At 51.2% G+C, this 19,060-nt stretch overlaps 1 protein-coding gene across 1 annotated transcript in view; it reads right to left on the reverse strand.

The window, feature by feature from the left end:
• Positions 1-19,060, reverse strand: part of BSN (bassoon presynaptic cytomatrix protein) — a 65,746-nt gene that overhangs the window by 23,674 nt on the left and 23,012 nt on the right. Inside the window, exon 2 of the mRNA XM_063164472.1 lies at positions 18,026-18,829. Coding sequence (XP_063020542.1) covers positions 18,026-18,829 — 804 coding nt within the window. The remainder of the gene's footprint in view (positions 1-18,025; positions 18,830-19,060) is intronic.

Raw genomic sequence — 19,060 nt, forward strand, 5'->3', positions numbered from 1 at the left:
TGCTCCTGCACTAGCACACACATCCAGAAAGGAGCCAGCTGCCTTTGGGAATGGGAAGCAGAGGTGCCAGCTCCCAGCAGGGCAATGGTGGTGGAGATAAACTTGAGTTTAACATGGGTTTCCCTGGAGATGGTTAGGAGGAGCCATTCTCTCTGTTACTATCAGCCACTCCCATCTGCACCTTGTCACCCCTCAGCACTTGGGTCCAAATTTCACATTTCACCCTTGATTTCCCACAGTTGCCACCACTGCACAGCAGCTTTGACACTCATTTATCTCTGCTGGTATTTCCAGTCTGGATGTGCTCCTGTTTTTTCTTGGCCATTGGTTATCACCACGCATCTTCTGCTACCTTGACCATTACCTGATGTTTCCTTCTGCAATGAGCAGGTGGAGATAAAACTGCCCCTGGCATGGGATGGACTCAAGATGGAGCATCTTTCCAGAGAAGTGGGAGAAAAGTCATGTCCAGGCTGGACAGCTGGAGGTGCAATGATGGGAGGTGACACGTGAGCATGTGCTGAGTATTTAAGAAAAAGAAAAATAGCAGGAACAAGAGAGCAAATCTGATGCTGAAAGCAGTTTTCATTTTCCTTTTCACTGAGCCTTACTATTCCTCTCTGTTTCATCTCAGAGAAAGAACTAAATTAACTACCAGCTCAGTTCCAAGAGACTGGATCCAAAAGGATGAAGTATTAAGAAGATTTTCTGTTCACAATAAAATCCAGGCAACAGTATTAAAGCAGCAGAGGGTTTGGTCTGCCTTTCACAGATTAGCTATGGCTGTCCCAAGGACAGCAAGCTCTAATTTTCCCATTTTGCTCCAACGTGACATTTATGGAGCTGTCTGGATCATTCACAGTCATTGCAGACCAGACTGGAAGAACCATCATCTAACCATGGAGAAGAGAGGAACACAGCTCTTGTTCTCCACCATGTCCAAGCTCCCTGTCCCTTCTCACCCACACACAGACCAGCTGTTCGCAGCACAGCCTCCCTGAGGGCTGCTGGGTTCCTGCTCTGCACTGCCAGGGCTGCACCCACTGAGGAGCTGCATCTGCTCAGCAAGCTCCAGTGCCACCCAGCACAGCTGCCCCTCCAGCAGCCAAACCCACGAGCACTGAGCCAGGAGTCTGCTTTCCCCAAGTGATAACAAAGTAATATATTGTTCATTTTTGTCTGAATCGATCTGGGCATGCATTGTAATTTACTCTGTGATCGGGTACTCCTTAACGAGATTTATCAGCCTGCCAAGCAGCCTTATCTTTAACAGTGCCCATTATCAGGATGTATTTCTCAGCCAAGGTTAGCAGCAGCAGAGCATCTCTGAACACCAGCTGCATGATAATAATCCCACAATAATGCCCAGGAGATGTCAAGCAGGTCCAGCAGAGCCCATATCCAGCCACCACGGGCCCCACTCCCATGGTGTATGTGCAAGGTGTTCCTCGTGGCTATGTCACACACGTGTGACACAGGAACTGTGACTCCTCAGAAGCCATTTGAACCTGCATGCAGAAGATTTCAAGTCTGCAGCAAAAATAATGCCTGCTAAGGGAAACCTGGCCAACTCTGCAGAAAACAAATACAATATTCTATGTGGTTTTCCAACTGAATGGAAGAAAATCCAAGAAAAGCTAAGTTTATCAGAGGAGTCTTATTTAACCAAAACCTTCTTTTTTCATAGGCACTAGTGTTGACTAAAATATCCAGCCATACAACTAGCAATTTGCTGCATCTGATAAAAGCAGATTCAAGCTGTCTGATTGCTCTGTTTTAAATTGCAGAGAGCCCCAAGTGTCTATCAGACACTCATTTCCAAACCAGAAGAAAATCAGCACTTTGGGAAGCTTCAGCTTCCTCTCCCTAGGAGCTGCTTTGCCTGTCCCCTCACCCCAAAGCAGTCCAGCAGCAGCAAACTGGCTCTGAACCTCTTTCATGATCACAAGGGATCACTTCAAAGCAGGCTGGGGAGCCATCAGTGGTATGGCTTGGGAGCTGAGGAAATCACAAACCAATATCCTGCAGTACCTGCACTTTCCAAGCTTTAAATATAGCTAGATTTTTTACTATCATCCCAAGAAACAACCCTATGTTGGGAGAGACCAAAGCCCCCATGGGAGGTGGCTGAGGGTACTCAGGGCTGCTAAGAGCCACCAAACCCCCTTTCCCATGGGGAGCAGATACCTGCACTCCTGCACTGGAGGAGATAGCTGCAACCATGATTTTTGCCCTGACTGCATCTGTGTCTAGAGAACTGGATGTTTGGTTTCTGTGGGCAGTGCTGCTTGACCACATTAAACAACTGCTGCTTCAAAAAAGCCCATGCACCCTGCTCCAGGCTTCAGGGCTGTGAGTCCTAATTCCAGCAGCAGAAATATTTTAATTAAATGAACTACCTTTATGGAATAAATCAAGTGATAAGCTTGAAAAATTAACTCCCATAATCTTTCACGCTGCTGTGCAGGTCAATAAACTATTACACTAAAAGGCTGGGAAACGTTCTAGAAACATGAGTTGTTACAATGGAGATGGATGAGCCATTTTACTTCCCAAATTATACACAGCAGCATCTTTCCACACTCATGCCTTGCACACCCTGTCCCACCCCCTCACCTGTTGCCCATGGCAGAGCTGGAGTGGCAGGGCCAGCATTTCCCACCTGCCTGGGGTACAGCTCCACCCATCCTCCCCAGAACCATCCCCTGTCCTCACCTTAAGTTTTTCCTGACTCCTTCCACATTTTGGGCACTCTGATAGAGTCAGGAATCATGAGCTGCCTACAGAAGGACAATGTGTCATGGTGGGGGCAATTCAATTTTCATCAGCTTTGGAACTTATTTTAAACTTAAGATTCTTTTGAAAACCACCTTATTTTAACTTCAACCTCTGTTAGGAATAGCTGATAGCCCCCCAGCTGGCACAGGGTGATTTGATACCCTGACCTGGATGGATGCTCCCACCAGCAGTGCCCAGTCTCTCTGGAGCCAGGAATAGGAACTGCTACAGCTGCTGGGGTGGAAGAGCTGCAATTTTCCACCTCAAGAGCAAATGCAGCAAGAATGAAGCTAAGAAGGCAAAATGAAATGGTGAAGTTCACATAAAATTGTTGCTTAAAAAAAAATTTTAGAAAACCATATGAATCACATATTTACTCAATTTAATATGAACTCTGAAGGCATTTTCCTCCCCAGCTGCCCTTTCTGCAGACAGACAGATGCCTGTGGGACTTTGTGGCTCCTGAAGGCACAAGAGGAACCACCTCACTTAAACCCTTTAAGTAATTTAAGAAGCTCCACTTTAAGAGTAGTTCAGGGCCACTGCAGAAACCTGCTCCTCCAAAGGCTGGCAACACTCCCCTGACTTCCAGCCTGAAGAAAAACCCGGATTTGTTAAAAATACTTCTGCCTAGCTCTGGTTTGCTCCTCTTCTCCTCATGTCCTATTTGCTCTCGGCAAACAGATGACTGTTGGTCATACTTAACAGCTCTGAGTAAAGCAGGGAATTATGTAAAGAGGGGAATTTCACAGCTCCCTCGCAGAGCCAGCGCGGGTGTTTGTTCCCAGCAGCAGTGGGATGTGCTGCTGCAGCTCCCTCACCCGGGCTGGGCTCAGCCCTGCCCATCCCGGGATTAGCCCCTCAGCCTGGCTGGGACAGAGCCCACACCTGCAGAACCATGGGCAAACCCACCCCACCAGCCTGGCCTCGTGGCCACCCTCACTTTGTGGGGTTATTCCCAAACCAAATACCTGTAGGATTGCTTTTCTTTTGCTTTGAGAATATTTTGTCTCTGAGTCAACCAAACCCCTCTGAAATCGATGCTTACTGCTTCCACAGGCTTGGGAACCAGGTGCTTTTTGAGCTCTGAACAATTAAAACATCCTAACCCCAAAAAAAAGTGCCCTAAAACAACCCTTCATGTCAGAGCTCAGAGACTGCTACTTATCTCCCAGCCACGACACAAATAATGGCCAAAGGCTGCTAGCTGTGGCATGGGACAATACCAAGCATTCAGCGATCCCATCTGAAAATCCCAAACCAGATCTCTGAAATGAAGAAATCCCTATTATCGCTCCCAAAGGTGTCTCCAATTCCCCCAAACTCTCCCTTTGTGTTCCAGTGTTTTGCTGTACTTTCTCTTCCAGTATCCCATGGCAATGAGGTCTCTGGGCTAACTGTGCAAAACATCTTCTCCCCACCTCACCTTTCTTCTGGGTTTTGTGTTGTGAAAAACACAAAAGCAGACAGAGGATTGTGCTCTGCCATGTGTTAGGACACAGAGTGATTCCCACTCTGTCCTGGGCACAGGAATTCACATTTTTGGTGAAAAGAGGCCCCCAGAAAATCTGCCTTTGAGGTTTTTTATCATTCCAGGGAAAAGGGTGGTGGAGGTGGTCCTATATCTGTTCCTTTACAGTAACTCCTTCACAAGGAAATCACAGGAGAGGCCATCAAGGGATGAGAGCAGCATGAAGGACTTGGGCTGTTCTCCAGATACTAAAGGTCTCCTAATGTAGGGTTTATTTCACTTGAACTATCTAAAATTCGGGCATCCTGTCTCAGCAAGTCACCATCTGCCCCAGGTGGGAGATGAGAAGCCAAATCCCTTGCAAGGCATCACCCTGAGCGGGTACCACTCTTTCCATCAACTCGGAGAGATAAACCCGAAACTGGGGCGGGGAGAGGGGCAGACAAACCCTCCCCTTTCCCTCCCAGCTCCCCGGCACGGCCAGCAGAGGGTCCCTGTGCCGAGCAGCCTGGGCAGAGCAGAGGCTCCCGAGCACGGCACCGCTCACCCGCAGCACGCTGCCTTATTTTAGCAGGCAGAGCAGATGGCAGTGGGAAGATGAGGAGGCAAAGCAGCAGTGAAGAGAACGCTTTGGAAATAAAACCTCATGCTCTGCTGAGGGGGTCTGGTGCATTTGGATGGCTGGAGCCAGAATGAGCTTTGAGGCAGCTCAAGGGTTCGCTGGTGGGGGACCTATAGCCATGGAGAGCAGAGACAGGGAAAAGCCTGCCCTGGTTCCCAAATACTGCTTGGCACAGACAGGGACAGCTGGCGCTGGCTCAGCACGGCCTCAGTGAGGCAGAAACAGAACTGAAATAATCCTCAGCAGAGGAGGCAGAGCCCTTGCAGAGCCTTCCAGCCCCGGTGAGAGGGTGCTTGGGCTCCACTGGCTCCTGCCCACGGGGCTGGGGGAAGCTGGGACTGTTCCCTTCCCCCGTATCACCATGGATTTTTGCACGGCTGAGCCTGAACAGCTCCCAGGGGTGGATCTTCCCTGCCTGAAACACAGGGGATGCTCTGCAGAGCACCCTGGGTTCTGCACCTCTCTGAGCCTCTGCAGAGCTGGGACCATGGCAGCAGCACACAGGGAGCAGCCCGGCACTGAGCCTGGCCTGCAGGGCGTGCTGAGCAGGATGGTTTATTCACTCCTGCACCTCTCTGAGCCTCTGCAGAGCTGGGACCATGGCAGCAGCACACAGGGAGCAGCCCGGCACTGAGCCTGGCCTGCAGGGCGTGCTGGGCAGGATGGTTTATTCACTCCTGCCCTGTGCCCCACAGCGCGGCTGCCAGGATGCCCAGAGACACCATCCACATGGGACAAGAGCTGTGACATCCCAGCCTCCTCCTGTCCCCTTCACCATCACATCCCCTGTGAGCAGCAGCGTAGAGCACAGCAGCAACCACAGCCCTGTGCCCCAGGTCCCTGTGCCTCCACTCTGCCATCCAACACACAAAATGTAACCACAGCAGCCGCACCTTTCAAATTGTTTCTCTTCCAAACACTCCAGAAAGTTGTTTAAGTTGCAAAGTATTACCCGGGGCTTTCTCATCAGATTCTTAATTAGCTGAAATGATTTGCTTTGTTGGGGAATTGCTTCCAGGAGCTCCTAAAGAGCTTTAAAATCAGCTCTAGGAACAGCCTCAGAAGGGAAATGCATTTCAGCTGGGCAGCAAGTCCAGCAGAGGGCTACACCTCTGCCCACCCCACCCCAGCAAATTCTATTCTGCCACACAAAGAACTGAAGCAATTTTTAAGAAAAAGTTCGATATTTCCTTCTGTTGGAGCAGGAGGGTCCCCTGGCTGAGCTTCTCAAGCTGCTGTTTCCAGGCTGGGGGCACATTTAATTCCTGGATTCCTGGCATTGTCCTTGCTGGGAATTCCAGCTCCCCGCTGCTCTCCGTGCACCTGTGCTTGGCTGTGACTGGATCAGGACTATAAACCAACCACCATCCAGTCTGCAAACAACAATTTAACAACCAGTGCTAAATCCAAGCAGGATGTTTTTTTCAAAGAGAAGGTGCCAGCATTCCTGTTAATGAGCTGCTTACTTATAACAGCTCATTTTGTGTGCTGCCTAGAAGATCTCACTTCTCTAGGTGCCATTTGAAGCAACATATTTAGAAACTCTTGGCAAAGTGCAAAGGAATAAATAATTTTGGATGTCCTTTTGCCAGAGGGCAGGCACATGAGTTCCTACTCAGTTTCCTGAGGGTGTGGCTATGCTCCTGCTTTAAATTTTGTGTAAATTTCTTATCAATTTTCTTATTCCTGGCCAGGATTGCCTTTAAAATTTGGGGAATTTCACATTAAAATTAATTGGGTGGCAGAGCAGCCACTTGCAGGTGGAACCCTGTATCATCACCCCCAATTCTGGAGATAATCAGTCCCAAGCAGATGCTGGCATTCCCTCTGGGAGATCATGGAATCCTAGAACAATTTGGGTGGGAAGAGACATTCAAGATCATCTAGAGACATTCAAGATCATCTAGTTCCAACCCTCAGCCATGGGCAGGGACACCTGCCACTAGACAGGTCACTCCATGCCCCATCCACACTTCCAGGGACAGGGCATGCAGAGCTTCTCTGGACAATCTGTGCCAGGGCCTCACCATCCCCCCAGCAGAGAAATTCAGTTTGCACTGGAGCAATCAATGTCCTTAGGGAGCAGGCAAGCCCCTGGAGACACTGGAGCCCCGGCTGGCCCAGCTTCTGGCACTCTCCTGAGCTTTGTCAGTTCCTCAGGGGACATTTCCTAATAACTCCCCATCTTCTCAGAATGATCATACATTTGATGGAGCATTTTATCCCCTGGAGGCTTCTAAATATTGCCTATGCTTTCTAAATATTGCAGGGTGAACACACAAGGGAAGGAAAAGGGGAAGCCCAAGCTCTGGAAACACCTTTCCACTTGTTCACAGGAGCAGGAAAGGGATAAAAACTGAAGAAGGAAAGGAGTGCAATCACTGCTGGATCAAGCATAAGCATCTCTGTTAATGCCCTGGCTTACAATTGCAATCACTTCTGTTAATAATGGCACCTCCTGGCTCATCCCTCCTACGCTCCCAGGGGTTGCACAGGAGCTACTTTACAGCCTTATGTGAAGAAAGAGGCTATGGAAGCATTGGGGTTTTTAAGGAATCCTGTCTCACCACCAAGGAAGCTGCAGCATGGCTTCTGTCTGCCCAGAGGAGCAGCTGCTCTTAGGCACAAAAAGCCAGGGACACATAGGAAAAGGAAGCTGTTCCAGATGAAATGACAGGAGCAGGGATGATGATCTGTGCTGAACGGGTTGACTGAGGGTCAGGAATGAACAGGGAGTGGAAAATGGAGGGACATGTCATTCCCTCTTCTGCTCTGTGGAGAAAATGCAGATGGAGGAAGCCAGGATTCACAAGGTCCTGTGGCAAGGCTTTTAAGGAGGTAAGAGGCAGATGAACTCACTGGAGGGGGTCAAAGTGCCTGTTAAGGTTTGGTACCCAACTCCTCCTCATGCCAGGATGTGGGTCCCCAGAAGCCATGCAAGAATTTCCTCTGGGAGAACAGAAAATTAGTATAAATAAATAAACAAACCTATTTCTAGCACTTGGGGCTTTGCTACCCAGCACCTGCCCTGGGGTGCCACGTGGAGACCCCCTTCTGCAAGTGTCACATCTCCAGAAGACAAACTGTCCTTGTGAAACATCTTCCTCTCAACTTCCATAGCAAATGTCAACCAAAAAGGCATTCAATCATGTGTTTCCACTCAGTCTCTGACCCCTGTGGCAGAAAAATCATTGGAAAGATGGCTGTGAGGTGGCCACAGGCCACACTAACAGCTCCACCACCGAGACTGAGAACCACTACACATTACTGGGTAATGTAAGAATGAAACGTTGCTCAAAATATCCATTCAGAGACCTTCCCAGGCTCAGAGTCCCAGTATGCTTCAAAGAATGAGCTTGCTTTCATTTTCTATTTCACTTTGGTGTTTATTTTTGCTTCAGGCTGGTGCCATCCACCTTCCCCAGCTCATCAGCCCAGTAACCAGGCCAGGGGGAGGAGGAAGGAGCAGCTCCTTAGTGCACCTCCCTGCTCCATTCAGCTTTCTGCCTTTCCACATGCTGTGAGGTTTTGTGCTTAAATTAGAGGCTGAAGAGCCCTGGCTCACAGTGCTTGCTCCTCAGTGCTGCCCAGCAGAGGATGGCTGCATGCAGGGAATGCTGCACTGGAGCCCAGCTGAGTCCTGGGCACTGCAGCACTGCAGCACCCCGATTCCCACAGCAGCATTAATTATACAAAGCCTCCCTCTCCAGCACAGAGGAAGGCTTTGTTTCACAGGAGAGCAGAGTTTACACACAGCAAAGCAGGGAAACCTGAGGAGGGGGATGATGGTGAGGGCCCAGCTCCCATCCCACATCTCCTGGCAGTGCCACCTGATGGGACAAGCTTGTGTCCCCCACCAGCAGCCTGATCACCCCTGTCCATGGCAGAGGGATTGGAACCAGATGGGCTTTAAGATCCCTTCCCACCCAAACCATTCAGTGATCCTATGATTTAATGGAGGAAGAACAGGAACACCCAGCTGGCCACCTCCTGAGCAGTAATTTTTAACCACACCAATAATGCCATTTCTTTCCATAGAGTAAATGTCATTTCTTTCCTTGCCCAGCAGTGTTTTCTCAAACAGCCAGTACTGTACTCCCTGGGAGATGGGATCTTATCTTCACCTTGCACGGCTCACCCCAGCACATGTGGGGAAGCAGAGCATCCCAGCACACAGCAGGGCTGAATCCTGAACTGCAGGACATGTGCAGCACTGTTAAACCAGGGTGAGCCCCTGCATTGGCTGAGTTGTGGATACCACAAACTGTCTTTCAGGTCCTGCTGATCCTTACACAAGCACACAGCCTTCAATAGCACACACTCTGATAAAGGCTTGGACTTTTATCAGCAGCACAGCACCCATGTCCTTCCAGTGCCCCAGCTGCCCATGTGGGCTTGTCCTGCCCATGGACTTTACCAGCACAGTTTGGATGTGGCAAGAAAGGAATCCACATAAGAGCCTGGCCTGAGCTAGCAAAACCCATCCCCAACAATCACATCCCACCATCAGCATTCCCACTGGATTCTTCCCCAGCATGCTTCACCACTGGCAGCCCCTCTCCTCACTCTCATTTTGTTCCAGGAACCTTTACAGATCCTCAAGTCTGTAGGATACAACTGCAAAATGCCACTGGGCTCAACAGGAAAATGATGGTGCTTTGGTAAGTGGATCAACACCAGCAAGCTCAGTCTGAGATGCTCCCATCTCAGCTGGAAAATTGAGCATCTCCACTGCAACCCAGCCCTAAAGCTGTCTCCTCCTCAGCCCACTCAGAAATCCACTGTTACAAAGCCAATTAAACGCTCGATTAAGTGTCCCAACATGTTCCCAAATAAAGCACTAACATGGCATGTTATTAAAAAAAATAGAAAGAAGAAAGATCCAGGTTGTATAATGGTCTGTGAGCCCATCAGGATAAGCTGTGGCTGCTCACAGGGGTGGAAATTGGAGCTGAACAGCCAAATCCTCTCACCATCTCCACTAAAAGAGCTGTTTCTCTGCCTGACTATCACAGCTTTAGACCAAGACTCTGATTTAAGTGGTCCAACCATCCTCATCATCAGCTGCTGGTACCTGCTCAGGGATGCTCAGGAGAGTTCCTGAGCAGGTACCAGCAGCAGATGATGAGGATGGTGGGACCACCTAAACCAGAGCATGGTGCTCCTCAGAGCATGCTGCTCCAAAGGATCCCTCCAATCCAACTCTCCCCACACCTTTTGCCTTTGCAAGAGCAGTGTCTACCACCAGCTCCACCAGGAGCTCCTGCTGTGGCCAAGGGAGAGCTCTAGGACACACACCAGCTCCCACACACTCCATGAAGCAGCCTGGATTCAGGGGTCAGTGCTGCCATGTCCCACCAGACCCCAAGGAGCCATCTCATAAAGCTGACCATCACAAACATGGCCCAAGCCCCTCTGACCCAAGCACTCTGTCTCTCAGGGTAGAGATGGCAATAACCTCCTGATGTTGGGTACCAGCCCCTGCACTGGGGACTGATTCTGAGCTTCTTCAGACACTCAATGTTCAATGCAAGGCACAGCAGGAGCAGGAATGAGTGTCCAGGCTGTCCCCATTCCCCTGAGAGCTCCATGCCTCCTCTGTCCCACTGCCCTCCTCTTCCCCTGTCTCCCTCCATCATCTCCTGCTCTTTGCTGCAGCTCGCACAGCGTTAGGAGGGTGGCACAGGAAGCCCCTCACCTTCCCCCCATGCCAGCTGTGAGTGAGGGGCCCACTGAGGTCTGCAGCAGCTCCCTGTGAGCTCCCTGGGGAGCTAGGAGGACATCTCTGGGCTGGTGCTGCAGGGGACAGCAGTGATACTGCCCCAAGCAGCAGAGAGGCACAAGGCTCCTCCAGGCACAGAGCTCCAGGGCTGCCCCACCAGAAGGGCTGCTGGCTCTGACTTGAGCAGCAAAGGCAGAAAACCCTGTGCTAGAAGCAGGTGACCTGGATTTTGTGAATGAACTGGGTTTTTTTGCTCTCCAGTACATATATATATGAAACCCTTTCTAATATCTGTAAAACACTATGGCAGCTTTAGCTTGTCCTGCTTCCTCTCTCTGCTTCCACTTTGCCTATTTTTACTGCCTTCAGCCTTTCATGTGCACAACAGTGACTCTTTTCAAAGCTTCTCAAGGTCAAGAAAGTCCCTAACAGGGTGCATTAGGGCAGTTATTGATCTTCTCTCAGCCTTTCCCAGAGCTGTTCCAAACTGTGAAACCTCAGTCAGGCGATGGAAAGTTACTCAGGCCCTTCCCATGTTGGTGAATTTTAATATTCATGGCACCCAAGTGGTGAGAATATCCAATCCAGTGTCCTTGCAGTGACAGCCCTGTATGGCTGAGTCCATGTCCCTGCTGCAAGGTCACTGTCCCTGTCTGTCTGTCTGCCCCAGGATGGTTTGAGTGACTCTCTGAAGGATGAGTCTGTGGAAGTTTCATGGACAGAATACCATCACCCCTGAGAAGCAGATCTGCAATACCTACCAAAATAAGCATTTGCTGGGAAAAGTTGTCAAAGTTTAGCTGGGGAGAACAACTGCCATGAAGACCTATTCATGTTATATGGGCAAAAAGCATTTCCCCAAGTTTTTCCTTGTCACTTTCTAGGAAACCATAATCAATACCACAAGGATGAAATTTCACCACCAATTAAAGCAGAACCCACAGCGGGGTGGTGGCTCCAAGAGCTCTTACAGACTATTGACAAGGACATCTGGAGACTCAGGTGTCACATCTGCCCTGCTGCCACCTCAGCTCCAGCACCACGGGCTGGCCCAGAAGCAATCCTGACCTCCCCAAAGCCAAAGGGCTGCCTGTTCTAAGCCCAAATCTTTTGACTGCCGGAGCCACAGTGAGCACTCAGGCTTTGATCCTGACATATCCACTCACTGCCCAGCAAGACAGCTCTGGAGACACCTTGGCATGCTGGCCCTAGCAGCTTGCTAGCCCAGGAGCACAGCAATACAGCAGGCAGCAGCTCCAAGTCCTAGGGCACAGCAAATGTGCTCTGGAAAACCAGCCTGGCACTGGGGAAGTATGGTTCACTTCAAATATATCTTCATTTAAAAGGCAGAAATCCTCTACTTCACTCAGCCACTGCCACTCCTCTCAAAATAATGTTCAGTTTTATGAAGCATTGAAAACAATCTGCAGTGTGGGCAGTGGCTGCCTCAGAAGTATCAATCAGCAGGGTCCACATACAGCTGACATTTGTCCCTTAATAATATAATTGCAGCTAAAACAAGAAAGGAACCTGGAGCTCTGGGCTTTTTTACTGATTAAAGAAAGGAACAGCAGTTCTTAATATAACTTTAAAGTGGCCAGAAGCTGAGAGCAGGCACAGCAAGACAAACCCCAGTGTGTGGAGCAGTCCCAGAAGTTCCAAAAACACAGCCAGCAGAAGACAAGAGCCAGCAGCAGACACAGGGCTAACTTCTAATGGGGCTCTGCAGAAAATCCAGCAGTGAGGTGCAGCACAGAAACACGGACTGCATGATGCTCCCCATCACCCATCAGGTGGGAACCCACTCTTAATTCAGACTTGTCTGCAGGGTTACAATGACCCATCCCCACTCCAGCCCCGAGTCTGCAGGAGGAGCTGTTGGGGAGCCCTGTGCTGCCCAGCCCAGCAGCAAGAACCAGCTTAATTACAGCAGGTTCAGCAGCACAGAAAACTCCTGAGTCACAGCGAGCTGTTAATTACCAGCCCTTAACAGGATTTGAGGGCTCAGGCCAGCGACACCGCCTTCCTCTCTCGTGCAGAGCTGCTGTGCAGAGCTCTCAGTTTGACTTAAGTTTATGTGACTGACCCAAATATTCATACCCTCGGGGCTGGGGTATTGTTTAAAATCATGATTTCTGCACAAAAATCTAAGAGAAACCCAGCAATTGCTGCACCCTGTGCCCTGCATCTCTGGCTACCTCTTTCTCCTGCAGAAATCTCCAGGGTCCAACCCCCTGCTCACCTTTCCAGAGTGGCACTTTGCTCTTCCTCTTGTCCCTGGAAAGGGGACTGGGCCATCCTAGCGCCCATCTGAGCTCCAGGGACACTGCCAAGCTGTCACTGCAGGACACTCGACTCAGGGAAAACAGCCTCAAAAGGGTGACTGACAACAGCTGCTCCCTGCTCCATCAGGAGCTGCACAACATGTCCCTGCTGCCCCTTGAGCCTGGCAGGAACAACAGGACACCAACAGGACCTGGATTCCTATGGAAAAATGATGCCTGAAAACTTTAAGCCCCTGTCCCAGCTTGTCACCCACCCTCCCTGTCACCCTCTGAAGGCAGGCAGCTCTTTGGGAAGCATTTCTGGTCATGCCATGAAGGACACAGGGCTCTCTGAGAAGGAGAGCTGCTGGATGCCCAGCACAGACACCTGTGCTCCAGAGGGCAGGTTCTTCTTCAGGCACATATATGCTGCTTTTCTGCCCTGTAAGGAGGGGGGAATGGCCCCAGACGCCAGACCGGGGCTGGAATTTCCACCCCAGGACAGTGCTGAGCTGGAGGCTCTCTTAACCCCGCTAATCCTCTTTGCTTAGGAGCTAATTACATTCCCAGCGAGAGCAGGGACCCTTGGGAAGGGGGCAGGGAGGCAGGGCACAGTCGGGAGTTGAACTCAGGCTCCTCCCGGCAGCCAGGGCAGGTGAGGCAGCAGCCGGACGCTCCTCCCTGCTCTCCTTTTAGCTCTTCTCTGAAACGTATGTGCCGACACCAAAATAATTTTGGCACAAACCCTTTCCTCGGCTCTCCTTCTCTCACCCATCCCCCGGCTGCCGGCAGCGACACCCTGTTCTGCACAAAGGCTGATCCCGCGGAGCTTTTTCCATCCCCCTGGAGTCCTTTTTCCAGGAGCTGCCGCGGCTGTCTCTGCAAGTAGGGCGGGTCAGCTCCTTGCTCAGCATCAGCATCTCCGACCTGAGCAGGGCAGCAGCCCGCCCTGGGGAGCTCTTCTGCTCAGGGACCAATTTTATACAGCAGCAGCTCTTGGATCGTGATGAAAAGAGAGGTCTGGGGCTTTCCAGATAGAATTTGATACAGTGATCACAAGCTCTTGCAAGAAATCCTGGTTTGCAGCTGGCTGCAGGTACCAGGGGAGCAGCAGAAGGGGAACATGTCCCATGAAGGGCTCAAGCAAACACTGCTCCTGCATCCTGTGATACCACATCCAGGATAATCACAGAATCCCAGATTTGAAGGGACCTTAAAGCTCATCTCATTACACCCCCCTACCATGAGCAGGGACACCTGGACCAGGTTATTCAAAGCCCCATCCAACCAGGCCTTGAGCACTTCCAGGGATGGGAGGTCCACAGCTTCCCTGGGAAAGCTGTTCCTGTGTCTCACCAACATGTGATAGGCACATACTATATTATATATGCATATAATGCATGTAATAAGGAGCACAAGAGCATCAACTGGTGAGATCAGACAGAGCAATGCAGCAGCACCACCTATGACAACCTAAGTGCTATTAAAAAAAAGGTTATTTTTACAATGGAACCAAGGGGGAAAAAAAGCAGTTTTAGCATCTGGATGGGGTATGGTGAGAACCACAATTCAGTAAGAGGACCCTCCTGAGGGTCAGGTGCCCACTGGAGGTCACAGCCTGGCACCTGGGAATCAGCAGTGCTCTGCAGTGAAACTTGTCACTGCTCCTGTTTCAGGCTGGTTAATTAGGCAAAGGGGCATCCTGCCATGTTTATTTAGTAACACAACATGCATAGTTCATTTGTTCCTTAATACAAAACCCCTGGAGTCAATTGGGGTCAACTGGGGTTACTGGGAAAACATCATGCCAGCACAAGGCCAATCATGCTGCAAGCCAGCTCTTGCCAGATCACTTGTTCTCTCAGCACACTCTGCCATAAACAGGACAGATTTCCTATGTCCCCAGCAAAATGACCCAGCACTTGGTCTTCCTGCAACAGAAATCTCTTCCCTTCCTGCATGGCACCAGGCTGAGGCTGTAGGGAATTTGGGAGAGTCCCAAAGTGTCATCTCTGGCTTGAGAACAGCTCCTAGTACTGCTCCCAGGATGCAGCTCCTGGAGGAGGTGTGAGGAGGTGGGAGGAAGCTCCAGGCACCTGTACTCCTGGTATTTCACATAAACAACTTATTTAGAGCTGGGTAACATGTATTATGGCAAGCATGCAGAGGAAGTGGAAGTCAGGCACGCTTTTGGGATTCCTCTGCTGGTCACCTACAACTTCCAGAGCCATGGGCCACCACAGTCCACACACTTCTCCTGGGATGTACTGCCAAAATGCCACCCTTATCCCTAAACTCTTCACATGCCCTAGGCTTCCAGTTCTCACCAGCACCTTCTGATCGTGCCCACCAAGACCCAAAGCCAGAGGAAAGCCAGCCTTGCTGGCAGATCTTCTGGAAACTCTGGGCTCAGAGGCCCAACCCAGCTTCTCATGGGTGGGATACTCTTGGAGCATCCTTCACCTGCATAAGCATCAGTTTACAGCAATAAGGGAAGCACAAGTTACCCCTTTCTTTGGGTGGCTCAGCACCTATGCAGCTCAGCCAGTGAGTTCACAGAAACCAGCACTTTTAGTATTTTCTCCTCTTTTGGTAGGTTTGAGTGCACTTGGCTGAACAGAGTGCTGGGGAGGAGGCAGCTCCTTGGATACCTCCCCAGGCAGCTGCACAGGGTGGGAGGGGACAGCAGGGACACAGAGCCTCCGACTCCATCTTTAGATCAGGAGTGGGATGGGAATGAAAATACCATGGCTATAATAACACATTTTTCCAGGGAAATCAGGAGTTTTAGGGGGTTGCAAATAGGGGCAACAGCCTTCCCCACTTTCTGGAAGTGACAATACAAATTTATTTGCAGGAAACACATGGTTTTAGCACTATTTTCCTACAAAACTCCATCCTTCTTCCAAAAACCAGGCCACTGTGGGCCATGCCCTCTCCCTCCCTGTGGCTGATGCTTTTTGGGCCCAGGGTGAAGCCTTGCTCAGGCTCCAGGGGTGTGTACAGATGATGCTGCCAATCTCAACCACAGTTCATGCTCCTCTGCACTTACCAGACTTGGGATCAAATCCCTCATTAGTTTTCACACAACTTCCAAGGGCAGCTTATAGCCAAGGTCCTAATTCATCAAGCAATTAATGGATCAAGCCTCACTACTTCAAAGAGTGAGTTCTGGTATTTGCATGAACCTCGGGGCTTGGGACAAGCCCATGTGAGCTGCAGGCAAAGAGAGATCAGACCACAGAGCAATTTTCCCGGAAGATCAAGCAAACCTAAAGCCCAACCACATTAACAGACCTTGCGATGCTTTCCTTTCCTCAGAAAGTTTTTGTTAAAAACATCTACAGCCCAAGTGTTGCACTTCTTCCTCAACTCTTACAAAAATAAATCCCATAAACCAACCCAACCATGCAGAGCTGCACAAAGGTTCAGTGTAAAGGGAAAGAAAACCCATGACAGCCTGGGTAGGATCTTGCTATGGGTCTTCACTCTGTGTGAAGGCTCACAGATGTTGCAGGGATGGGCTGCAGCAAGAAGCACTAAAAGGAGCATACATGCCAGGGTGGGTTTGCCCAAGGGTGTCCAAAGGCATTTGCTCAGGAGCTCTGGCAACCTGGGCAGAGTCCAGCCTTCAAAATCTGAAATTTGATCCCAGGTGTCAGCTAGTGACCCTGAAGACAAGGGCTGAGAGAGCTCACCTTTCCCTGGTACATGCAGAGATCACCCCCGTTACTGGCTACAACCCAACCCCAAATTAATTCTCTAATTAATTAATTAGCAGCCGGGTGCCAGGGAGCCTTAAAGCCTTTTCACCAATCCATGAGCTTTCTGAAGCCTGGGAACGCACTGCTGCCCAGGGGGAAGCCAACACGGGTTCAGCCCTACCCAAAGAACAAACACCTGGACTCTTTCCTCACTCAAGCCCCCGGGGCAGGGTGGAGGCAGTGGGGGAGCAGCAGCAGGAGCAGAGCACTGGCGTTGCAAACAGCATTGTGTACACTGAGATGGCCCTTTGGGGGGTTTGCACCTCCACAGACACTCTGGGAAGGCGTCTCCTCCACTGCCAACGTGACCATGAGTGGAGCAGCAGCAGCAGCTTCAGGAAGAACAGAAAATTACTGGGTGTAATTGAAACCGCAGGGAGGAGCTAGGGACATAAAATGTAATTATCTGCCATGGAACACATCCAAGATTAGCAATCCTACTTCTGGTCATTTCAAGTTCCCATTAACTTCTCCATGTGCTGATGTTATCAATTCTGTGTCTTAACTGCGATATGCAGCACTTCCAGGAGCAAGGCCTGGGCCTCCTCTGGTCAGGGTCTCAAATCACTTGTCCAGGAGAAGGTGAAGGAAGATATCCCTCCCTAGGTGCCAAGGTGGAAGGGCTAGGAGGATGCTCCAGCTGAACCTGTTGCACCACTCTACTCTCTAGGCACCAGTAGCTAGAACTGGCTAAGGTGCTTCTCTGGTGCTTGGGAAGATGGTCTGTGTGGGCATCACAATTCAGAGACACTCTCAACTCTAACAGGTAAGACTGGGTGGATTTCAGACCATCTCAGCCTCTGTTCTCCTCTCCTTGCACTCCATCTCAGCAGGCTACAGAATTCACCATTCAATTCACATCCATACAACACTGGGCATCCCCACATCCACCTTATTCACAGCCCATTCCATTGTCCTGCACCCAGGCTCCTCTTGCTGAGGCCCTGACACTTTCTTCCCCTGTATCATCTTCCTTGCAGCCCCACCATTTGAGAATGCAGGAGCTGCAGAACATCCCTCATTAGCCTCCTCTCCAGTCTGCTCAAGGCCTCCATCCACAGCAACAGGAGGAGGATACAAGTTGGTGACTGGCACTTGCATGACCTCACCCTTGGACACCCCTGGGTAGCAGTGAGCACTGCTAGGGTAACAACAGTCATGCCTTGTTCTGTTCCTTGCATGAAATCATTGTACACACATGAAACCCACGTCTTTGCCAAGAGGTGAAGGACCGTGGACTCCAGCCCTGCAGCTTGCCCCAGGAGGAAATTAGCTTCAGCAGTTCCTTAAAGGCGTTTTTATAGCCCTTTGAAAGCAAGCACCCCATCTTCTCTCCATTTTAAGCCAGGAGAGAGGACACACCCTTCCTTGGATCAGAAGACGCCCACCCCGCCACCCCCTTACCTCCACGAGGTGAGGCGTGGGGTTGAAGCCGCACATGTTGCAGACCTGCTGCCGGCAGGTGGTGCAGGTGTTGTAGTTGGGGGGCTCGGTGGAGCCCACGTTGATCTCAGCCTTGCAGAGGGGGCACGAGACCCTTGCTTTCGGCACTTCCTTTGGCTTGACACCCTGCTCGGCCTTGCCCGGCTTCGCCGCCGCGGCACCAGCCCGGCCCTGCGCCCCGGGGGCTTTGGGCCCAGCCTCTTTGCTGGCGTCGCTGAAGACAATTTTTGGAGGCACTTTGCCAGGAGACGGCTGGCTCGGAGCAGGGGCCTCTGGCTGGACAGACATGAGCGTGCTGGCCTGGGTCAGGAGGGATGCCCCGAAGCCAAAGAGCTTCCCTGTGAGCCCCTCCTGGGGCTGCTCTGGTGCTCCAGCCCCGGGGGCCGGGGCAGCAGGCTTTGCCCCCGCATCTCCCGGCGTCTTTCTCTGCTCAGAGGGGGAAGGCTTGGCTTGCTGATGCTGCGGGGAGGCCCTGGCCTGATGCTGCGGGGAGGACCTGGCGGCCTCCTGAGGTTTTGGCTGTCCTTGGCCGTGCGGTTCCCTCTGCGGCGTTGCGGGCTGAGGTTTGGGTTGCTCCTGTGGCTGGGGGCGGGGGGCTGCCGGGGTCTTATCTGCAGCCGGGGGCTGTGGGTGCTTGGCTGGGGACTGGGAGGGGGACGGTGAGGGGGAGTGCAGCTGCTGCTGGCTCTTGGAGCGAGGAGCGGTGGTCATGTCCATCCCCAGCGCCCGCTGCATCTGGCAGTTCAAGCACAGCCATTCCTTCACCTGTGAGACAAGGAGAGGACAGGGCCAGTGAGTGATGGGTAGGTGCAGCTGCCTGCAGGTAGCCCCAGCACACCCTTACCTCTCCCCAAACAGACCCCACGTAGCCACAGGAACCAGTCATCAGCCCCTGAATCAGACATTTTGGTACCATGTTCTTCAGTAGCAGTACCTTGCAGTCAGGGCAAGCAGCCCCCATCTGTCACAGGTACCCACGGCACAGCATGCCAGCGT

Source organism: Melospiza melodia, chromosome 10 (assembly GCF_035770615.1).
Source record: "Melospiza melodia melodia isolate bMelMel2 chromosome 10, bMelMel2.pri, whole genome shotgun sequence".
In the NCBI taxonomy this organism is placed as follows: Eukaryota; Metazoa; Chordata; class Aves; order Passeriformes; family Passerellidae; genus Melospiza; species Melospiza melodia.